This window comes from Delphinapterus leucas, chromosome 2 (genome assembly GCF_059928025.1).
Source record: "Delphinapterus leucas isolate spDelLeu-1000000601 "Yukka" chromosome 2, BTC_Dleu_Yukka2, whole genome shotgun sequence".
Taxonomy (NCBI): Eukaryota; Metazoa; Chordata; class Mammalia; order Artiodactyla; family Monodontidae; genus Delphinapterus; species Delphinapterus leucas.
In genome coordinates, this window is record NC_143130.1 from 166,075,852 (window position 1) to 166,100,145 (window position 24,294).

General features: G+C 45.0%; 1 protein-coding gene across 1 annotated transcript in view; it reads right to left on the minus strand.

Moving 5' to 3' along the window:
- Nucleotides 1–24,294, minus strand: part of KCNK10 (potassium two pore domain channel subfamily K member 10) — a 142,325-nt gene that overhangs the window by 18,986 nt on the left and 99,045 nt on the right. The window contains exon 4 of the mRNA XM_022576367.3: nt 22,950–23,110. Coding sequence (XP_022432075.1) covers nt 22,950–23,110 — 161 coding nt within the window. The remainder of the gene's footprint in view (nt 1–22,949; nt 23,111–24,294) is intronic.

The following is a 24,294-nucleotide window of genomic DNA, read 5'->3' on the forward strand; positions in this document are numbered from 1 at the left end:
CCTCACCAGGAAGGAGCACATGTAACAAAAGGGGAAAAGAAAGAGTGAGATTACAGTGGGCCTCCTGCTAAGAAGATAAGGAATTGGGAAAGACAAGTCCTGGCTGGAGCTGTCTAGGAGAGACAAGAACCTTGCCCAGGGTCTGGTGGCGGGGGCGGAGGGGGCGGAGTTGGGGAGCAATGATCATAATGCATCCGCCTAACACACGAGGTAAGTAAAATGCTCACTTGCCCCACTGTGGCTTAACAAGGAGCTCTTCACTCTTTCTCGTCCTTCCTGGCATCTCTTAGCCATGTCACTGTTGACTGGAACCAGCATCTAAGAGCACCCAGGAAGCATGGGAGAGAAGAAAGCCTTCAAATGCCCTCACCTTGGGTATGAGTAGCCCAGAGAGAAGGCATCTGTGAGCTTCTGGTGGGCTTCCTGGAATGACTGTCTACATGTCCAAGAATCAAGATAAGTGACAAACAAGCATGTATTTTCTGTGGTCTTATTTATCTTGCCTGTTGGAAGATTTGAAGAAGGCCCCCAAGATCAGCCAGATTTAGGTCAGCAGCTAAAAAAGCACCTGGATATAATTGAGTCAATCTCTGTAAAAATTCCTGAGTTTTATTGCGGAAGTGGAGAGCAAACCCTTTCCCAATGGTTACACCCTTTCTTTCCTTCTTTCTTTCTTTTTAGACAGATATTTTTAATGAAAGCCCAGAGGGATGCTCATCCACATAAAACTATAAAGAATAATGAAATAAGCATTAAGAACTCATATAGGGAAAAGATGTGTGAACTACAAGAGAAAAAAAGGCAATGAGAAGCAAGAAAAATTAAGAAAGCCTTTGAGGGGCTTCCCTGGTGGCGCAGTGGTTAAGACTCTGCCTGCCAATGCAGGGGACACGGGTTCAAGCCCTGGTCCGGGAAGATCCCACATGCCGCGGAGCAACTAAGCCCATGCACCATAACTACTGAGCCTGTGCTCTAGAGCCCGCGTGCCAAAACTACTGAAGCCCGCGCGCCTAGAGCCCATGCCCCGCAGCAAGAGCAGCCACCGCAATGAGATGCCCGCGCACCACAACGAAGAGTAGCCCCCCCACACCCGATCACCGCAACTAGGGAAAGCCCGCGCACCGCAATGAAGACCCAACACAGCCAAAAATAAATAAATAAATAAATTTATTTTAAAAAAAATTTTTTTGGAGGTATTAGAAGGCTTTCAGCTGGGCTTGCACCTCTCTGTTTGAGAAACAAAGAAAACAGAAGAGAAAGAGATATGCTTGAACCTTTGAGTTAGACTGGAAACAGAGAAGTTTAAATAAGAATGGAACATGGCTTCATAGAAAGTCACCCAGAAATAAATCTTATACTGGAAAGCCCTGCACTGAGGGAACTTGACAGAAGCATCAAGAACAGAGAAATTTTCTTGAGCAGAATATTTTCCAAGCTGTGAGTGAAGTTGAATCCTATAACTTTTCTATTCTTTCATTCAATAAACATTTATCAGGCACTACTCTCCATCAGTTACAGGGCTAAATCCACGGGTGAGAAGAAACAGAATGGCCCCCAGCCTCACAGAGCTAGTCGGGGCAAGACAAACATTAAATAATCACACAAGCAAGTATATCATCACAGCTTGAGAGAAGTGCCATGACGGGGAAAGAATTCACTGAATGAGAGAGTATAACAGGAAGAACTGATGACATTGTTTGCCTGTCCTGTTCTCCCATATATATGGCCCATATATATGTAATACCTCAAGATTCACCCATGGTAGTAAAGGGGGTTACTGCAAATGATTCAAGGCAGGAGACTGGTGCTGGAGAGAAACAACCCTGCAAGGAGGCCAGGGAGGTGAAGGAACTCAGACTTAATGTACTTTTTTGGTTGGTTCCTGCTCCTGGCAGAATTTTCATTGATAGCCTCATGGCAGAGTCGTCCAAAGTGGGTATCACACATCCTGATAGACTTGTCCTCTTTGTATCTTACTCAAGTTTTATACAAATCCCTCAAGGACATTCCAAGTTCCAAGTGTGTATGCATTGTGGGCAAATAAATCCATAATTCATCTATGTTTATTCATCTATCATTCTTCCACGATTATTAAAGAGTAGCATTGTTCTTTAATTTGATTAGAATGGATTTCATTAGAATGTGGATTTGATTAGACATGACCAGACAGAAGCCTATTGGTATTACTAAATGAACACACACAATAAATGTCCCAGTTGTTAGTTAATTGGCATATTTTTTTTCTTTTAAGAGAATTAAGTTATATACAAACCCTTTAATGGAGCTTAATGTAATGACTAAAGTATACCTTCATCTTTCATGAAATGACTGGGCTGTTTAGCTATGCAAATGATAGCAGGCGTGGACATCACATGCGCTATAAGATAAAATAGTAAACAGTGGTCCACTCTTAGGTAGGAGTTGTGTCTCTGCAGGTAATAATTTCTTTAGAAAAGTATTCTCTTTAAACTAGAAGTATTCTCATCTAGTTTTAGATGACTTCAATCCTGCAAAGTGTTTAGCAGAGACGCATGCTTTATTTGAACAGTTCTCCACAGAAGACCAAAAGCGGAGACCCCAAAGACAATTTTGTAAAAAGACATCCCGGCTTCCTGATGTTCTCCTCATGTTGAAAAAAGACTAGAAAATGGACTTGGACCCACCCTGGTAACACACAGCCTGCAGTGTGCTGTTCACGACCATCGCGATGCTGTTGAAGGCCAACTAACCACCCTATTATCATGTTGTGATGGAATTAGATCACAGGTCATGACCGCTTTAGAGGACACCAGTCATTCCTTTTTGTCCATCCATCATCTGAACCCCCTTCTTTTGTTTGGTGAAAGACAGAGACCTCCTCCCAGCACAGAAGCTGAAGAATGCCAGCTACTCACTTTCCCAGCCTCCCTACTACAAGGACACAAGCATGCAACCCAGGCTCCCCCAACCAGAGAGACGTAAGTCAGACTTTGAACAAGGCACTACTGGGCAGATGTGGCAGAGTGGATCATGAAGTGTTCATCTGAAGGTTTTCTGTGTTTTCCTCCCTCTCTTTTCTCTCTCTGGCATCCCAAAGGCCATTCCTAAATGAGGGGTGATGATTCTCAGAGGCATCTTACAGAACCACTTCTTCATCTCCCAGAGACTAGATAAGACTTGGCTAGGGATGGAGACAGAGAGGGGGCAGAATGGCCACTCAGCCTGGAAAGGGAGGAGGGAGGAAGGGACTGAGTCTTCCTAGGGTCTTCCAAGCACAACCCCCAGTGTGCAGGACCAGAGGCAGAGAGGAAGGGATTCGTTGTAGAGCTCTCTCCTAGGGTGGGCGCCCCAGCTTCACCACCTGTGCACAGCCCACCTCTCATGAGTCCTGGATCCTCCTAAGTCTCTTCAGCAAAGACTGAGGGACTTGGACACTGAGTGGGGTAGAGATGCGGAGGGGAGAAACTTGCCCCTGATCAAGGTGGAGTTGAGTAGGACCAGATGGGGGCTTCCAAGGTGCTGGGGGGGGGGGAGTGGGAGGGGGCAGGCAGCAGTGAGCACACCAGTGGTGTTGCAGAAAGAAGCACGGACCATGTGGACTCCATTCCGGGACTGGTAGCCCCAATGGTGGTCAGTAGCAGCATCCAGGGCCCAGAACCAGTGGGGTCAGCAGGGCTGGCTGCTGTCTGTGCCAGGCAGACATAGCGGTGACTTCTTTCAGGTCTAGTTCTATGGGTCATTGTTCTTGGCTGGGTACCTTTAAATGCTATACAACAGCATTTAAAATTTTTTTCTTTTCTGCTTAACTTAGCCATAGTTGGTTTCTCTTGATTCAGCTAAACTGCCACTCCTGGAGGTGAGGGTAAAACTGGCTTCAGCCACTTGGAGGCAGGTCAGGGACATAGCCCCCTAGTCCCCTGCCACCGCCAGACATCTGGACTCCAAGATCAGCCAGAGATCTGAACTCCAGGATAACCAGATGTGATCTAACTGCTTTGGGTAATATCTCTCTGACATTCCTAAATCTTCAGAAAAGTCTCTTTAAAAATTGCAGCTAGTTTCGGCTGTGGTATAGAAGAGGCTATATCCATTCCTGGGATGAAGGGTTATAGAGAGAGTGGTGCCAGCCTCCTTCCAGGCCAGCAGGGCAGGAGCAAGTACCAACCAAGGCAGAGGGGTCTGCCACCTGCAGGAGGGGGCCAGGAGCATTGCCAAGAGGGGTCCGTGGTTAGAGGCAAGATTGGTAATCTGGAGGAGTTGATGGGGGAGGACACAGGCTGTGGTCAGGACAGATGTGGGCACACATGAGTGATACCCCCTGCAAGTACTAGAAGAAAAGACAGCTGGGAGGGGCCTGCTGGGGTGCCAGTGGAGCAACAGGCATTAAGGCTACATATAGATGCAAAGAGAAAAGACTCAAAAGTTCAATTATCAGCGTCTTAACGGTGGATCTCTTTGGGCAACGGATTTTCATGTGATTTGTTTTCTCCTTTGTACCCTTCTGTGTTTCCAAAGTCTCTACAACGACCATCTATTCCTTTTGTAACCTTTACAATGAAAGAAAAGGAGGAGAGGTGGAGAGAACGAGAGGGGGAGAAAAGGGAAAGACAGAAAGTGTCGACCGTGCTCACAAACACTGCAATATTTCCCCAGAGAAATAACACAAAGCCCTGGGAAACTGTGCAGTTTGTCTTTCTTTCTTTTGGGAAGGGGGTGACAACCATGCCTTTGAGGGAAAACTAGAGAGAGAAGGAAAAGTAGCTACTCCCTGTGGTAAAGTAAGAGAGATGGGCCTTGTCTGAGGCTTCAGAATCCCAGGGACGGTTGCCAGAGGTGACAGTGGAAGCTGTGAGGACGTGGCCTTGTTCCAATTCAGTAATTGCATCCTGCCTGCTGCCCACGCCACCTCCCCTCCCTCCAGAATGCGGCAACCCCCTTCCTGAGCAAAGCTGTGGAGGAGTCCCACTGTTGGCAAGCATGTGCCATCCCATCTCATCTATAACTCCAGTTATTTTTGCAGCTTACTCTCTAAAGGGACTGGATCCTTTACTGGTGCCCAAACACTGCACCAATCCATGCTTCTCTGTCTTTTTCAAGGTGGTTCCATCTGCTAGGATGTTCTTCCCTTTTTTACGCTTGGAAAACTCCTGTTCATTCCTCAAAACACAATTCCGACATTACCTCCTGCAGGAAGCCTCTGCCTTGTCAGTTACCGTGTCCTCTTCCCTGCCGTCTTTATTCCTTGCAATTCACCCCGAACTGCCGTCTTCCTGCATGTGTGTCTCCCTACCTTTGCATCCCAGGTGCCCTGCACCGTGTGTTTTTCTACACTTGCTCCCTCTTTCTTGGCACCTGGGGAAAATATGAGAGCAACTGTTTAAGGTAAACTGTTCTATGAAGGAACTAAAACTATTCATCCAGCAAGAGATAAAGTGTCAGGAGTTCCTAATGTAAGTTGCTCATAAGAGTATATATGATAGGCACAGGCAATGGACATACACAGGCATGCACACAGGATGTTTCTGTTGAATTGAATTGAATATTGACAGCACAGGAACTGCCTCAAGGCGAGAGTCTTGACATTTGAACATGGCCATTTACACGAGAATAGAAATTATACAGGTATAGTCCTGAAAGTTACACAGGAGCTTCCTGGAAGTTTTTTTTATAACCCCGTTTGGTTTATAACACCTGAGGAGGTGACTGGTAAATCTGTGAGGGTGTTTGTGCTCTCCTGGCACATAGTAGGTGAGGACAAGAATGTTTAGACATCCTATAATACAAGAGTTAGTGTCACAAAGCAGAGGATTCGCCCAAATTTACTGTGGGTTTTGAACAACCCACTGAGACAAATTTATGTGTATGTATAATTACCTGAGCTGAGAATGTGACTCCCTTTTAGGTATACACACACACACACACACACACACACACACAATTTTTTGCACAGTTTCAATACAGGCTGAACTTTATAAGACTGTGACTCCAACATAAATTGCAAGAAGGCTGAATTTTGACGAGTTGGAACCTTGCCAAGAGCTGTTCTCCATCTTGGAAAACCCCATCACTGGCAGGAAAGTCCCTTGTGGCAGCTTAGTCATTGACACAACACACCTGGACCAGCCTCTGCATCCTACATGTAGATGCGAGGGTCTCACTACTTCAGTACTTCTCCTGGGGATTCATGACCAAGCACCTATTACAAAAACATGATTATTTTATTATAAATTACCTTCCTTTTATTCCTCCTTCATCTTGTAGCTAGAAAATGGTGTGTAGGTAAGTTGTACTACCTATGAAATTCGTTTCCATGTAGTAAAGGGGCAGTAATAGTCACTCTAAAAGGGGGTGTTGGGTATTACAGGGATGAGAACCACTGAGAAAGTTAACTGTACATTGTATCTGAGGTTGACTTGAGAAGTCTGTAAGATCACACTTACAGGTGTCTCTCGATGAGATAAAAGTCCATGTGCAAAAAGCATTATCAGGGGACAGCTCCCCTACTGGACTGCCCTTTCATCAAAATAATTGCATCTCAAAGGTTAAAGCCATTTGGTTTTTTTTCCATTGACGTTTATTTGCATGAGATACTACTTTTGATTTCAAGGGCATTTTCTATATCAAAACGTATGATTGTAGCCACGCTCACTCACTCCTTCCCCAGGTGTGGTGCTGGGCCCCGTGCTGGAAACTGCGCTGAACGGGCAGACAAACCTGTCCTCATAGGGCTGATGGGGGTGACAAGAATCAAACATGAAACTCAGATTCAAGGAGACGAACATTACCTAGGCATGTGAGGTGCTATGGGAGTGCAAGGTGCTGACCTTATTTAGGACTCAGAAAACCCTCCCTGAAGAGCTGACGTTTATGCTGAGAGCAAGAGGAAGATGGGACAGTGTTTGAAGCACCATAAATATCACATGCAAAAATCTGGAGATGAAAGAGGGTGGCACTTCGGTGCAAACACACAGACGCTTGGAATTTCTCCTGTGAAAGCAGAGATTTCTCCCCAAACACGATCATCAAGGATCTTACTCTAAGAAAGAATGTTAACTGTGAAAAGCTTTAAAAAAAATTTTTAATATTTTGTTGAAGCATAGTTGACCTACAACACTTATATCAGTTTCAGGTGCACAGCATAGAGATTCGATATTTCTACATGTTACGAAATGATCACCACAGTAAGTCTAGTTACCACCTGTCACCGTACAAAGTTATTCCAATATTATTGACTCTGTTCCCCATGCCGTATATTTCATCTCCATGACTCATTTATTTTGTAACCAAAATTTTGTACCTCTGAATCTCCCACACCTATTTCACTCATTTTTTAAAAATTCGACCAATATGAATTTTTCACAAAGTCTGGTTGGTGAATTCATTTTGTTGTTGTTGTTGTTTCCCTAATAATGGGAGAGAATCTGAACTCAAGACATTTCTAAAAATATTATTAAAACTAAAGGCATGTGACCATTTTTAAAAAAAACTAGAAAAGAGACAGAAAGCAACATGCCCATTTTTCAGGCAGGAAGGAGTCTCATCCACCCTCCAACTACCCCTAGTAGAGGCTCCCGAAAGCAGATGTCACATGTTTATCCGGCCATCTGGGCAGGTCTTCTTCCCCCTCTTCCCTGGAGAAAAGGCTGACAAGCCTCCAAAGGGGAGGTAGAAGAGAAAGACACCTACCAGAAATACAGAATCAAAGGGCTAAGGACAACTGAGACTTTTTACAAGAGCAGCAGAGACAAGCAAACGGCGACGTCAGGAAAAGGATGAAAGCCAAAAAGAAAGTGGTAATAACACTGCCAGAGCACCATATGGCACTTAGATGGTACGCATTTCATTTGAAATGTTGATATTTGCTTTCTTGTTAGTTTTGGTGCCAACTCTGTTACTGTCCTTGATAAAATTCATTTTGAAAAAAATCACAGGGAAGCTTCTGTGTCCTATCCTTAAAATCATACATAAATTCCTTTGCTTTTTTTTTTTTTAACTGCATGCTCTAGAACCCTGTTTCTAATTGTTCAAACTAAAGTGCAAAGCATTGATCAGATCAGAAGGGAATGTCCTGGTGACTGATGCGAGATGCCCATCACATTCATTTGTGCCTATTCAGCAGTGAGACGGAAGCTGGGGGAGGGGGGGAGTGTGGATGGGGAGACAGCCAAATATTAATAATAATAATCTGACATGAGCCCTTCAACCATTCCCCAGGCTCAGGTAGAAATATTGTTGATGTTTTCTACAGTAAAATTCATTTCTGCCAAGGAATGGAAAAAAACTAACCCAAGGGACATTGTTCAGTCTAAGTGGAGCCATGGTGGCAAGAACGCAGCATCTAAACACCAGCACGGCAAAACCCATCTTCCAGGTGGGGGGTCCCTCGTTGATATTTCAGGAGCCATTTATCTTTGGGGAAGAAAGCCTTGGAAGTCTTTGATGCTTTATGAAAAATATGTACAGGTCTGTGTGTTCAAGACCTAGCAAGAGCACATGCAAGCCGAGAGGCAAGCAGCGTGTAGCTAAAATAAATTCTTTTTCGTTCTTCGATTTTCCTTTCACCAGCATCTATCTATGTGGTGGAATATCATGGACATGTCTGCATAAGCAGTTGCAGTCAGTGAAATGCAGTCAAGGATGAAATGCACAACCTCCCCGCTTGCTCAGATGGAACAGCAGACCTTCTGGATTCTTCCTTTGCTGAATCATGGTCAGTGCATCTTTTCCTCCCAAGGCAATGACTGACGATTGGAGCTCTATCCCAGGCCCAGGCCCTCCTGCCCATTGGATTCCCTCTGTCTGTTACTGCCCTTTTGCCTCCATTTCTCCAGCCCCACCCACCTCCACATCCATTCCAGCAAGGGTAGTACTGAAACCTGCATCAGTAAGCATCTCTTCTTCAGTCGGGTTTGTTGGAGGGGGATGCATAGCCTACACTCCCTGGGTGTGTGAAAAGGAATCTGGTTCATTTCTCTTTCCTCTCCAACAAACTCATCATCAATACTTATTTACTGAATGCCTCTAAAGCACTTAGCACTGAGCAGGTACCAGAGGGGTACAGAAAAAGAAAGGCAGAGTATCCCTTAGCTTCAGAGCCCTTATGTGTTACTTAAAGAGAACAATCCATTAGCTACACAAAACAGGTCCATCATTGAAAAAGTGTGTGACGTCAAATACACAAGCTAGAATTCACAAGGCCCTCCCCTGGGCTCCCTAAGCTAACAATGTGCTTATCATAACAATGAATAACATTTATTGAGTGCTAACTGGATGCCAGGCATTGCTCTCATGCATCAACTAAGTGCCCAAAGAGGTAGCTACTATTTTTATCCCCATTTTTCTAGTAAGGAAACTGAGGCACAGCCTGGGGTCACGTGGCTGGTGATCAGGGCTTACGCACTGAGGCCATGTGACTTCTGAGGCCGCCTGCCCCAGCCCTGGTCTCACTATGGACACTGGTCTTCATACATGTCTGTTTTCTCCTTGAAAGAAGGGACTGTCTTTGTTTATGGCCACGCCCCCACCCTGTTGAGAACACAAAAGGCGTTATTTGATAACTACTTATGAAGTCAACCTGGGGAGAGGTATAAAGGAGCAACCCGAATGGGGAGCTGGGGAGTGAATCATTATGAGGTGAAGAAAGGATTTCAGAGCAGCAGCAAGGCCAGGTGGAAACCAGGCATCAACGGCATGTGAGGCCCAGGTTGGCCTGGTGGTGAGCCACCCTCCCTCCTAGCAGCACTGGTGCATGGCCAGAGCTAAGGAAGCAGAGTAGGAATAAGCACAGGGACACAGCTGGAGGTGAGAGCGGAGGAGGGGAGAGGGCTTAAGAGGGAGGCAGGGCCCAAAGCACAGCCTCTCCACTTTGCCCCCCATGGAACAGAATGACAGCCTTGGAGCAGCCCAGATTTCAGAGGACAATCAGGTAGCAGGTTACCAAATGTTGTCTTTGTGGCCTATAAAAGTTGAAGAAAAAAAAGAAAAGAAAAGAACAAGTGCCGGTGAAGATGTGGAGAAATTGGAACCCTTGGGCATTGCTGGTGGGAATGTAAAATAGTGCAGTTTCTCAAAAAATAAAACACAGAATTCCCATATGATCCAGCAATCCCATTTCTGGGTATATACCCAAAGGAATTAATGCAGGGACTTGAACAGATACTTGTACATCCATGTTCATGCAGCATTATGCACAATTGCCAAAAGGTGAAGCAACCCAAGTGTCCATCGAGAGACAGATGAATAGATAAACAAAATGTGGTCTATATATATACGGTGGAACACATCAGCCTTGAAAAGGAAGGAAACGCTGACACATGCCACAACATGCATGAATCCTTAAAGACATTACGTTAAGTGAAAGAGACCAGTCAGGAAAGGAGAGGTACTGTATGAGTCCATTTATATGAGCATATTGAGCAGCCAAATTCATAGGGACAGAAAGTAGGATAGAGGTTGCCATGGGCTGGGAGGTTGGAGGGAATGAGGGGTTACTGTTTAATGGGCAGAGGGCTTCGGTTCGGGGAGGTGAAAAAGGTCTGGAGGCAGATGGTGGTGATGGCGGTACAGCAGTGTGAATGTGCTTAATGCCACTGAGCTGCGCGCTTAAACATGGTTAACATGGTAAATGTTATGTTATGTGTATCAAACCACAATAGAACAAAATAGACCTAAAGAAAAAGCTGAAGCAGGCTCTAAAGTATCCAGCAAATTCCTGGGGACACCTTAAATGAAGAGACCCTCACTGAAACAGTGAGTATGGCCAGGACCAAAATGTTCATTCCCTGGAAACAGGGCTGATTTGAAAAGCCAGGGTTGCTCTGTACTTTTGTACTCAACTTTTCTGAGTATGAGAATCCCTTTTGAACGTTAAAAAAAAAATCCTCAATCCCCACACAATAATAGGACGTTTGGTACCCACTGATTGTGCAAACCCATAAAGAAAAAAAAAGCTACTATGAATCCAGGAATCATATTATTAAATGAACTTAAGTGACTTATTGATGACTACCCCTCTACATACATTTGGGAAAAGGTAGTAAGTATATAAAGGAGACGTTATTTATTCTATCTACCAGTAATGCTTGATGCACAAAATGATGCTCTAATCCTTTAAAATCGCAGCTCAGGCCCCTGGGGAACCACCACCCACAGGGTGAGAACCACAGCTCTATCCTAACAAGAGACTAAAACTCAGCAGTGAACTTCCAAAATATAGTGCAAAACCATTAAGTCAAAAATGCTATGAGGCACAAATGCAGCTCTCCTCAGAAAATAAAAAACAAAGCATTTTCGCCCCCAAAATACAAAGTGTAATTCCTCTAACAGGAATGCACGTTTCCTAGGCTCGATCAGTTTGGGCAGCCCTTCCTTACTCAAAGCCATCAGTCTGCTCCACAGTGTGACCATACCATGCCTACCATGCTGTCACCCCCAAGGGAGCGAAGTTCAGAACACCAGCACACCTCTCAGTAATGATGTATTCTAAACACTTCCCCTTTCCTGAAACAAAAAGTTCTAAGGCAACTTGGAATTTATCAATGACCACTGACATACCAGTCATAGACCACATACCCTGCTCCAGGATGGGCAGACTCAACGGTTCAACAATGGCATCTCTCAATTTTTAGGAACCTAATTTGTCGGAAGATACGCTAGAGTGTTTTTCACTCGCTCGGCTCACAGAAGTAGCAGGAGGCTAAGTGTAAAAGAAAAAGAGGTTTTTTTCATATTGATAAATGTAATATAAAAAAGGTAGAGAGTTCTATAAAAGGGTAAAGGATTATTATTCTATTCTATGAGTGTCCTCCAAAGGACCCAAACTATCCTGTAAAAACTGGTGATGAACAAGGTGAACGTGGGAAACCACCCACCTATTAAGCTGGTTTTATGACACTAATAAGAATGTGAGTACTAATAAAATCCTTGGATTAAATTCATAACTCAGAAGTACCTGGAAGTTTTAGAAACAGCTTACCATACATACTAAGGCATCACTGGATTTTCAGTAGTTCCAAAAGGCAAAGATATAAAATGTTTTCATCAATAAATCCCCTGGGATTCTAGGAAGTGACCAACTCTTCCATGGGCAAGAACTGGCAGGTGAGGAATACCCATATAAACGTTCCAGAGATCTTCCTCGTTTGGACGGTAGTTTAGGAAGAGCTTCTTCCACCACTTTCCCTGAGGTTAGGACTGAGTGAAATCCCCAGTGGGAATTAAAATCTTGATGTTGATGCCCTCAAACTCCAGGTTCTCAAAACTGTTGAGGCAATCTGATGAATGCAGAAAAAGAAGAATGCTTTTGGAAGACAAGACCAGCCGCCTCGGCTCACCAAGAAGCTTGGCTTAGAGCTGTGTGTTCCTCTTATTGTCAACACCGAGTGGGCTGTACACAGTGGAGAAATGAACAGAATAGTGGAGAACACAGTCTTCCTGGCAACCCGCCTCGCAGAGGTGGGCCCAAACCAGTCAGCCATCGAGACAGTACAAGCCCACTTTCACATTATAAGCCCACCCTCACGTTAATCACACAGCAGACACGAGCAAGCGGGCATTTATTGAAGTCCTAGGTTAATCTCCAGGAGAAGAGAACACCAAGAAAAGATGTTTGCCAATGAGGAGCCAGATGAAGGAGCTAGAGCAGGTGCAGAGAGAAGAATCCGAGGCAATGGTCCAATCCAAAGTATCCATAGATGAGATAAAGCTGGAAAACTAAAACGCTTTGAGAGCAGATAAAGACAGGGCCAATATTAGCTTTTCTCTCAACTGGCCATCTTTGTCTGTCTGCAGGTCTTACTAAACCTTTCATGAAAGACTCTACTGAACCATCAGATGCTATCCCTACCTTACAAGAGAAAGAAGGAAGGAAGGATAGTGGAAAAACTAAGTCTGTGCATGCACATTGGGATGGGGCAATCTCGTTTGGAATCTCTGCTGTCACTTATGGGCTGGGTGACCTTGGATATTTCACAGAACCAGTCCAAGCTTTCCAATCTCATAAAACTAAGAAGGCAAGAATGGTCCTTTGAGAGGGTTATTGTACAGCTCACTCTAGGGAAGGCCCACAACCCAGTGTCTGGCATATAGTAAATCCTCAAACAGATGAGCAACTTATCTCCAGACTTCCATACTGAGTCCCAGAATACTCAGTCTGCCTCAACCAAATCCCACTAGACAAATCCAAGTCTCCCTACAAAGATCCCTATATACAGAAGTTTATAAGTGAATGCCATCCTAAAGTAACAATCAGATTCCCAGAAGTTACCCGTGATCAAAGTTGGCCAGAAAGAAAAAAAAGAGTCTCTGTTCAAGCTACCTTAAAACTATTTAAATACTATCCAGGCAGTATTTTTTTGGGTTTTTTTTGGTTTTTTTTTGTTTTTGCAATACGCGGTCTTCTCACTGCTGTGGCCTCTCCCGTTGCAGAGCACAGGCTCCGGACGCGCAGGCTCAGTGGCCATGGCTCACGGGCCCAGCCGCTCCACGGCATGTGGGATCTTCCCGGACTGGGGCACGAACCCGTGTCCCCTGCATCGGCAGGCGGACTCTCAACAACTGCGCCACCAGGGAAGCCCCAGGCAGTATTTTAAGTAGTTATATTTTAGGCAGATTTGATAGCCCTGCTGTTTATAGGAAACAGTGAAGATGCATTTTAAAGGCCATTAAAACCTCCCATGGTGGACTTCCCTGGTGGCACAGTGGTTAAGAATCTGCCTGCCAATGCAAGGGACACAGGTTCAAGCCCTGGTCCGGGAAGATCTCACATGCCGCGGAGCAACTAAGCCTGTGCGCCACAACTACTGAGCCATGCTCCAGAGCCCACGAGCCACAACTACTGAAACCCGCGCGCCACAACTACTGGAGCCCGCACGCCTACAGCCCGTGCTCTGCAACAAGAGAAGCCACCGCATTGAGAAGCCCAGGCACCATGACAAAGAGTAGCCCCTGCTCACTGCCAACTAGAGAAAGCCCGCAAGCAGCAACGAAGACCCAAGGCAGCCAAAAATAAATAAATAAAATAAATTTATAAAAAAAACAAACAAACAAAAACCTCCCATGGTGATCCCAGATGGCAACAGGAAACACGAAAGGGACACTGGCCAGTTATCAAAGATAGACAAGAACGAGGAAGAATCATATATTAGATTAGTCCCCAGTGGGCCAGCTAGAGAAAGTGCTGAGATGGTATACCTGCTGAAGAGTAGCAGAACCAACTATCTTTGTGTATATCATCAGAATCAAGTCCCCAGGCATGTTCCCTTATTGGTGAGAAATGATCTTATTCTTATACTTATGGAGTATAAAATTTCTAAAGCCCTCTTCAAGGACCCATCTGTGAGAAGAGAATTCCAAGTGGGAATGGCACTGGCATTGAAGAGCTGGACAGGACCATGGATGGAGACCCCAGACCTTGTGTGGAAGATTCAGCCAGGGGACCAGGGCCCACCCCTTGGGACCTGTGGGGTAATTGACCCCTTAAATCCCAGCAGAGTCATGGTTCTTACCTGGATGACTTTGCCCTCAAGGGCATATTTAGTCATGTCGGGACATGGTTTGGCTGATGTACCAGAAGCACTGATGACACTGGCATCCAGTGAGCAGAGGCCAGGGAAGCTGCTAAACTGCCTACAATGCACAGGACAGGTCCCATGACAATTATCCAGCCCAAAATGTCCACAGAGCTGAGGCTGAGCAAGCCTGCATCAGAGGAAGGGAGAAACGAAGGACCATCATGGACACACTGTGTCACGGCTGTGATTAAGAGATGCTGTGTAGTCTGTTTTGTGGATGTCACTTATATAGTTTGTCCCAAGTGCACATCTGGGACAATGTTATTATTATATATATATATATATATTTTTTTTTTTTTTTTTGCGGTACGCGGGCCTCTCACTGTCGTGGCCTCTCCCGTTGCGGAGCACAGGCTCCGGACGCGCAGGCTCAGCGGCCATGGCTCACGGGCCCAGCCGCTCCGCGGCATGTGGGATCTTCCCGGACCGGGGCACAAACCCGTGTCCCCTGCATCGGCAGGCGGACTCTCAACCACTGCGCCACCAGGGAAGCCCCTGGGACAATATTCTTAAATTAATTCAGCTATTCTGAACCTGGTTGAGAAAGTTTTAAAAATATTTGCCTTCTGTGCATTTAAAAACAACTACCTCGCACCCCCTTCTAGCCCCTTAGGGGAAGTAAGAAAGCAGTTGTTCACATTAAAAACCAGGGTCTTCTCTCTGATCAAAATAGACTCAAAATATTCATGTAACATTAGTCCCACTGGGTTATTTCTCAGGCATGTTTAACATGGTACGCACTAGTGGGGGCATGTCATAGAGGCAGAAAGACACACGTACACACACATAAACACATGCAGACCCTTGGGCGCTCTCAGCCCACCATCTGGCCCTCCCAGGCCCCCCGGTATTTAGGCAAGATGTTGGTGTGCATAACTAGTACCCCAACGAACTTTTCCACTAATACTAGGAATTGGAAATTGTAGTTGAACCCACAGAGCCGAGAATAATACCCAGTTTCCAAAACAAGGGCTTTTATCTTCTTGACATAATAATTTTGTTATCCCCATTGCTGCTGGGGACTAGTTCAAAGACACGCTGTGAGAAACAAGTCTCCTGTCAAGGGTGTTCTTCAAAATCTTCCTTTGACTCAGGCCAGGCACATGGCAGAGGACTCCAGGAGCCCTAGGCTTTCTCCACCAGCTCCTTCCTGCAATCCAAAGTGATCAATTAGCCCACTAATGGAACATCATTACCAGACTGAGATTGTCATCACCCTGTTGTAAGTATTTGGTGGGTTCTAAAGTCCCCAGGTTATCACAGCACCGATAAGCCTAGGGTAACATGTTATTATTTGTCAGCTACGCCCAGGCTCCTTTCGTTCCAAAGGCAAATACACATTTCTGCTGTATCCTTGGGAGGGAAGCCAAAGAAGAAAAAAAGTGTCCCTTGGTTTTAGAGATAATATCAGAAAGCCTGCTGATCAGCCAGATAAAAAAAGGCAGCTGCTTCCTACCAGAGGCCAAAGTCCAGCTCAGAGCAAGAAAATGGGATCCAGTCCAAAATCTGACCAGGTTTCCTACAGTATCCTATCAAGTGACAGTCGGCTCAGCCCAGCAAAAGAGCCAGCCCACAGCAGGGGAAGAAGAGACTGCCCTCTTCCAAAATCTGCTTTGGGGGCTTCCCTGGTGGCACAGTGGTTAAGAATCCACCTGCCAACGCAGAGATATGGGTTCAAGCCCTGGTCCGGGAAGATCCCACATGCCGTGGAGCAACTAAGCGTGTGCGTCCCAACTACAGAGCCTGCGTTCTAGAGCCCGCGAGCCACAACTACTGAACCCGTGTTTCACAACTACTGAAGCCCGTGTGCCTAGAGCCCATGCTCTGCAACAAGAGAAGCCACTGCAGTGAGAAGCCTACGCACCACAACGAAGAGTAGCCCCCGCTCGCCGCAGCTAGAGAAAGCCCGCACATAGCAACAAAGGCCCAACAGAGCCTAAAATAAATTAATTTTAAAAAAAAATCTCCTTTGGAACCCAAGTAATCCCTGCTCAATCCCAAGTAATTATCCTTCCTTGCTAACTGCCCAGATTTCCTGCTGGAAACCTAGGAAGAATTATTTTTACTTTATGTTATATAAATAATTATAAATTATCCCAAGTCCAGGCTCACTCACTCAACTCACTGTGTGGTTTTAGGCAAGTCACAACAAGTCAGGGGCTCCATTTTTGTTGGATGCTATGTGAGTTTCACTGGAGATGTGTTCCCCAAAGAGTGATCCATGGGCCACCTGTATCTAAATTCTAGGGATGCTTGTCACCCTAGAGCGGAGCCAACAGGTAGTCCCAGGGAATCTGCACATGACATTACTAGTACTCACCTATTTTCCCATCCCCGCCCCCCTTCCTGGAGATCAAACAATGCATTCCAGGCCCTCTTTGCAGTTGGATAGAGCAGTGTGACTTGTTCAGGCCAGTGGGTTGTGACTGGAGGCCAAAGCTCTGAAGAGCCATGCCATGCCTGACTCTCTTCCCCTAAAAAACCCTAAAGTCTGGAGAATTGCCCAGGTAGCAACAGACCTGGGGGAGGGGGGTGAGTAAGCTGGTGGTTTGTTAGGTATCGTATAAGTTAGCCTCTCGTCAGTCAAGGATCCCAAAGGCCACCGAATTTATCGATATGTAAGGGGGAGACAAGGCGGCATCGCTGTGAGTGGTCCGTGTGGCTAGCAGTTGACTGACACCTGTGGCAGATGCTGTCATTTGCTTACCCCAACTTCTCTGCTCCCAGAATTCTAACTTTGTTCATCACAGCCGGAGATGAAACATGACTCCTCCGTGCCTTGGGGTTCTGAAACTTTAGCAGGCATCAGAATCACCTGGAAAGCTTGGCAGACACAGATTGCTGGGCGCCAACTTCTCTAAGAATTTCCATGTCTAACAAGTTCCCAGAGGATGCTACTAATGCTGCTGGTCCAGGGACCACACGCTGAGAACCAATGGTCTAAGTCAATCCACCCCATTCTCCTTTGTCAATGACTCACCTTCCTAAGCTCCCTTGCAGGTAGGAATGGTCATGCGACCCACTTCCGGCCAATGAGACAGAAGAGGAAGTCTGAAGGGAAAATTTGGGGCAAGACTTTTCTCCCATAAAAGGAGTCCTTTTTGTCTTACCTTAAATGTGGTTGAGTAATCAGAGAAAGTCAAATACTATATGATATCACTTATATGTGGAATCTAAAAACTACAACAAACTAGTGAATATAACAAAAAAGAAGCAGACTCACAGATATAGAGAACAAATTAGTGGTTACCAGTGGGAAGAGGGGGGGGGGTGGGGGATTAAGAGGTACAAACTATCATGTATAAAATGTATAAGCTACAAGGATATAATTGTACAATACAGGGAATATAGCCAATATTTTATTTTAACTATAAATGGAGTATAACCTTTAAAAGTTGTAAATCACTGTATTGCACACTATATTGTAACCTACAGTATTGTATATCAACTATACCTCAATACAAATAAATCATTCTTTTAAATGTGGTTGAGTGAAAACAAGCTCTTTGGTCCTGAGGCAGCCATCTTGCAAACAAGGTGGTCACAAGCCTGAGGACGCAAAGCTAACATGCCAAGGACAGCAGAGCAGAAAGAGAACAAACCTGGGTGTACGCGTGTGATGTTGTGATTGAGAACAAGAAATATGTATTCGGTCTTGGTCTTCTTTCCTGGCACAGGGCTCCTAAAACCCTTGGAAGTTCCTGTGATGAGAGCCGTAAAGGTTCTTTTGTTATGTTAATGAGGTAGCTTTGGGATCACCTAAAGATGGGGGTTGGTTACCAGGGAAACCAACCAGGAATAGAGGGCTGGAACTTTCAGTCCCACCCCACCCCACCTCCAACCCCCAATTTCCCAGGAGAGGAGAGGGGCTGGAAGTTGACTTGATCACCAATGGCCAACGATTGAATCAATCATGCCTATGTGATGAAACCTCCATAAAAACTCAAAAAGGAGGAGATTCAGAGAGCTTCCCGGTTGGTGAACCATGACACTCCACGTGCCACCATGCCAGGCTCCAAATGCCCTGGGGACAGAAGCTCCATGGTTTTTGGACCTCTCCCTGTGTATCTCTTCATCTCACTTTTGATTCATATCTTTAAATATCCTTTGTGATAAACCAGCAATCTAGTGAATAAGCTGGTTTCCTGAGTTCTGTAAACCACGCTAACAAATTAATTGAACCCAAGGAAGGAAGATGCTGTGGGAACCACTGATTTTTAGCCGTTCATCAGAAGCATGGGTAACAAGCTGAACTTGCAATTGGCATCTAAAGGGGAGCGCAGGCTTGTAGGACTGAGCCCTTAACCTGTGGGATCTGATGCTAGTTCCAGACAGATAGTGTCAGAATTGAGTTGAACTGTAGGACACCCAGCTGATGCCAGAGAATTACTTGGTGGTGTGCGGAAAAATCCACACACTGGAATTGGCACCAGAATCCTTAACTTGTCACTGGGAAACTGATGCACCAAACCTGAAACAATCTTCCTCTAGCCTTCTTGCTATGCGAGATAAGTAAGTGTCAAATTCTTCATCCACTGTAAATCGACGTTGGGGGCAATGTCCATTTTCATGTTCCACGTAGAAGGACTCCAGCTAGAGTAACACTCCATATCCCTACCCCCGCCCCGCTGCTCAGCCAGACAGTGGCTCACCCAGTGGACCCTGCAGAAGGGACTGAGCTCCCTCGGCTCAGCCTCTTTCATCTCTTGTTTGAAACCATCTGCTGCAGAGAGCTGCGCTGTTTTGCTCTCTATGATGTCGTAAGGTCAGTGGAGCAGACCCTGCCCTCACTGAGGAGGCCTGTGCTACCAACGACCAAGATGGAGTGGGAGGCAGATTTTCTAAAATGACCAGAGAAGATGCCCCACCCTAATCCCCAGAACCTGTGATATGATGAGCGATTACTCCCATGACTCTGTTATGCTATAGGGCACAGTTCACGTAAAGATAGGGAGATTGTCCGCGTGGGTCTGATCTAATCACATGAGCCCTTAAACCATAGTGCTTTCTCCAGCTGACGGGAGAGCGCAGAGGGGAAGTCATAGAGATAGAAGAAGGGTTCCATGCTGGTTTTGAAGATGGAGGCCAAGGAATGCAGGCAACCTCAAAGGTAAGAATGGCCCCCACCTGACACCCAGCAAGGAAACAGGACTCTCAGTCCTACAACCACAGGGAACTATTCTTTGCCAAGACCTGAATGAGTGTGGAAGCAGATTCTTCCCCAGATCCAGAGCCCAGCCAAGCCTGCCCAGACGTCTCACCTACACAACTATGACATAATAAACGAGTGTTGCTTTAAGCATCTACGTTTGTACGAATTTGTTGCACAGAAATAGAAAACTAATACTGCAGGGAAATTCTTCTAATTCAGGGTGAAAATGGTTAGTAAGTCCTTTTGGCATCAAAGCTAAAGCTACATTCTCTGATGAGCTTATCAGCAATGAAGCTGACCTTTTAATCTCCATCTGACTCCTGTGTCTATTTCTCAATTAGTTCTGAACTCCAGAGGGGAAAAAAGAGTTTTCATTTATTCACCCCATAAAAACCCCAACAGTCGGGTATTCAGGAATGCTTTTGGCATTTCTATATAATACAATAAGTCTCCACAATTCTTTAAAATGAGGCTCAGACCTGGAATGGTATAGAAGAAACCAAATCATATCACCTCAGAATATAGGCACCTAGATTTTATATTCTATCTTTACTCCACTAAAAATCCTCTCCTTCCTAGAGCTGAGAGAAAACACACCAGATGAATGGAAAGGCTTAATCAGTGAGCAGGTAAATAAATAAATAAACCTTCCTCGTGGGAACTAAAACTTCACAACCCCAAGCTTTGTTGGTTTGTACAATTTTCAGTTCTCAAATAATCACCTAAGGGTAACGGGCCTTTTAGATGTAGTTTAAATGAAAAGCAAAAAGCTTTGAGATTTTCCACCAAAACTGCATGCAGCAAGCAAACTGCTGCAGAATCCGTTGTTTGTAGTTTCCGGAAGTGCACCCATGTTCCTCCTGGAACTCAGACACCCCTTCCACAGCCCCCTCCAAATGTTGTGCAAACGCATACATCGTGTGCGGCCAACTCGGTAATATACTGCCGCTCCTTCCTAAAAGACTCCCAGTCTTTGATGGCACTGCAAGGACCTGAGTGGGCCATCAGCATAAAAATGAAACATGAGGGGCTTCCCTGGTGGTCCAGTGGTAAAGAATCCGCCTTGCAATTCAGGGGACACCCGTTCGATCCCTGGTCGGGGAACTAAGATCCCACATGCCACGGGGCAACTAAGCCCATGCGCCACAACTAGAGAGCCCTCGTGCCGCAAACTACAGAGCGCACGTGCTCTTGGAACCCACAGCACAACTAGAGAGAAGCCCGCACGCCACAAGGAAGAGCCCGCACACTGCAACAGAAGATCCCACGTGCCTCAACTAAGACCTGACGCAGCCAAAAATAAATTAAATAAATAAATAAATAATAAATCTTAAAAAAAAAAAAATGAAACGGGATTTTGAAGGCTCTGTCCCAGAGTCCTGTGAATGATCCATTTGAGAGGCATCTTTAAGGGGAAGAACAGTTCTCTGTACTGGCAGTCCAAAATTCATATGGGAACTAAGTCCCCAGTTTCGGTAGCAGATGTCATTAAATGATTGCAACCTCTTCCCTCATTTAGAATACAGTAACCAAATTTTATTTTTGCTAAAGGGGGATTTCAAAAGCCTGTAGTCCGATCCTTTCTTTCTACAAATAAACTCAGATCTAGAGAAGCTATATAAAAATAGAAATTCCAGATCAGTCATTTCTCCATTTGACTCCTGTTCTTCTGAGTGTTTAATCCGTCAGATTCATTTTTCTCTAAATCAGAAGCCAAGAGGCCACGGCTAAAAGGGTACCTCTGAGAAGTTCAAAACTGCTCTTGAAGACAAGGTTGCCACATCTGGTTTAGGGAGATGCGTATCTGAGAAGCACAGAAGCTGAGCACTGATGGTTTCCATGGTGACCACGGGGCCCAGGTGCATGTTCTAATGAGGCCAGCCAGCATTTTGGGGCAAAGACTGTAGAACATTCCAGGAAAACCCCCATGTCACCGAGCGACTCATGAAATTTGAATGGGTGGCTAGCCTGCCAACAAGTGCTTCTTTGAGGAGACAGACACACAGCAGCACTGAACTCTGTGTCTGGCCCTGTACCAAGCTCTTTTCCATACATTATTTCATTTAATCATCACCCAGACCTTAAATGCAAATTCCATCCCATTCTGCTGATGAGTAAACTGAGGCAGCTCATCCAAGATCACTGAGCTTACAGAAGGTGGCTCTAAGCCAGCTCTAGTGCCTTATTCCTCCACTCAACTCTACCAGAATTTCTGAAACTGGTAGCTCTCGAGGGAAGAGCTACCTTGCATTCTTCTAAAGAGAAGTTTATGTCATGATTTCTTGTCTCAGAGGGGAAAACAAGCGCAGCCTTAGAACTTACCACTGATCTATCTTTGCCCATCATTGCCAGATTCTGAAAAAGATCTCAAATTATCATTTTCAAATATGAAGTCATCATAAGAAAGAATTCCCTGAAGAAGGTTCGAAAGACTTGAGAATTATGTCAAAACTGAGAAAGAGAGCAGAAATGACCTAACACCTAAGTAAAACTAATGTTCTGTTAAACTATGTGAACAGGTGTGAGCTAAAGCGCTTTGGAAACCCCAGTCCAATCACCTCTACTCCACATGCCTGTCACTGATGCCAGGAATGCCATCTGTAGAAAATAAATTCCTTGAGTTGAGATTTTTGTCCCTTGTTTAAAGGTGAGTATTCTCAAGAGGAAAAACCTAATTAAGGCAATAGCAATCATCAACACCTTAGTATGAATTAGTATGTTAGTGTACTACTGCTGATGGAGCGCTCAGCAGTGGGAGGAGCGGCGGGGGGGCCATGAAGAGACAGATACATAGCACAAAGCAATGTCTAGAAAATGCAGGCTTCTGGAAGAGGTCTTAGAAGCCAGGATCAGCCTGAAGATGCTGTGCTTGGAAATAAAGTGAAGGAGCTCCAATAACAAAATGGATGGATTTATAATTCTCTACTTTATTGCCAACACACTAAGGAACCCATCTTCCACCTTTCATAAGAAATTGCGTATGCCTCACCTCTTCAGAAAATCTGTATTGGCAAATCTATACTTAACCCTCTTGTGTTGTGATTCCAGGAAGACCGACAAGAGACAAGAGTTTAGGCACAGTACCTGTGACTACCATGGGCCAAAAATAAAAATATGACCATAACATTGAACTATTCCATTAAAAGTGATAATGAAACAAGAACACCCTGGTAATTCCTTCTGGATCCTGTCAGGCTAAAGCCAACTGGATCACAGAGGTTAGGGTTTAAATAGATGGCAGTACTCACTCGAAAGACCTTCTCCACTCTTGCAATGCTCTTCCCAAAAATGGTTCCAAGTTGGTCTCCAATTCCAGCCAATAAGAAACCAAAAAGTGGAATTCCAAAGATGGCATATAAAATGCAAAAGATTTTGCCTCCTTCAGTGCTTGGAGCAATATTCCCATACCCTGGTGAGAAATATTAAAAAGAGAGAGGGAGAATGGTGAGGCGCCAGAGAAATTACAGCACTGAATGAAAGAATCCGGACTTCTTAAAGGGTTTCTCCATTCCCCCCCACCCCTCCACTTCATGAGTTTTAGGAGCAGAACTTCATTTCCAAGGCCCTATAAAATTCAGAACATTGTTCCATTGCTTCTCTTCCTTCTCTCCCTGTAAATACTTTCAAAAGGATCAAGGTTTCCAGGATCTTATTGTGTTTCATTAGATGACATTTTAGGAAATCTATGATCACCCAGAATTGCATTTCTGACAGGAAATGGTACAACCCATTTCAGAAACATCAAATATCTAGGATGTGTCTGGTTTAGGGATGCTGAACACCTGAGAAGGGTTCAGCATTGCCTTTCTTAGATTTAAAAACAGTTTCTCCCGTACAGCCTCATCCCATGGCCACATCCCCTCCACCTGACAGACTGTGGTTGTCTCCAGCATTTGCATTCTTAGGGTGATGGGTGCTCCACATTAAGGAGGATGTGTGGTCTAGTCCAAATTCAGAAAGGACCCAAGGATCGTACAGCCCTACCCTGGGAAAACAGTAAAGAGTGGAGAAGGGAAGACTTTGTGCTCTTACGCACACTGACAGTGATGGTTAGCTCTGCCCGGATCTCTTTTTCTCTTTCCTGGGAACTCCGTATCAACTGAGCCCTGCCTCTCCTCCCACCAACTTCCTTTTTCTTTTTTTTTTTTAACAACTTTATTGGAGTATAATTGCTTTACAATGGTGTGTTAGTTTCTGCTTTATAACAAAGTGAATCAGTTATACATATACATATATCCACATATCTCCTCCCTCTTGCGTCTCCCTCCCTCCCACCCTCCCTATCCCACCCCTCTAGGTGGTCACAAACCACCGAGCTGATCTCCCTGTGCTATGCGGCTGCTTCCCACTAGCTATCTATTTTACGTTTGGTAGTGTATATATGTCCATGCCACTCTCTCACTTTGTCCCAGCTTACTCTTCCCCCTCCTTATATCCTCAAGTCCATTCTCTAGTAGGTCTGCGTCTTTATTCCCGTCTTACCCCTAGGTTCTTCATGACCATTTTTTTTTTTTTTAGATTCCATATATGTGCGTTAGCATATGGTATTTGTTTTTCTCTTTCTGACTTACTTCACTCTGTATGACAGACTCT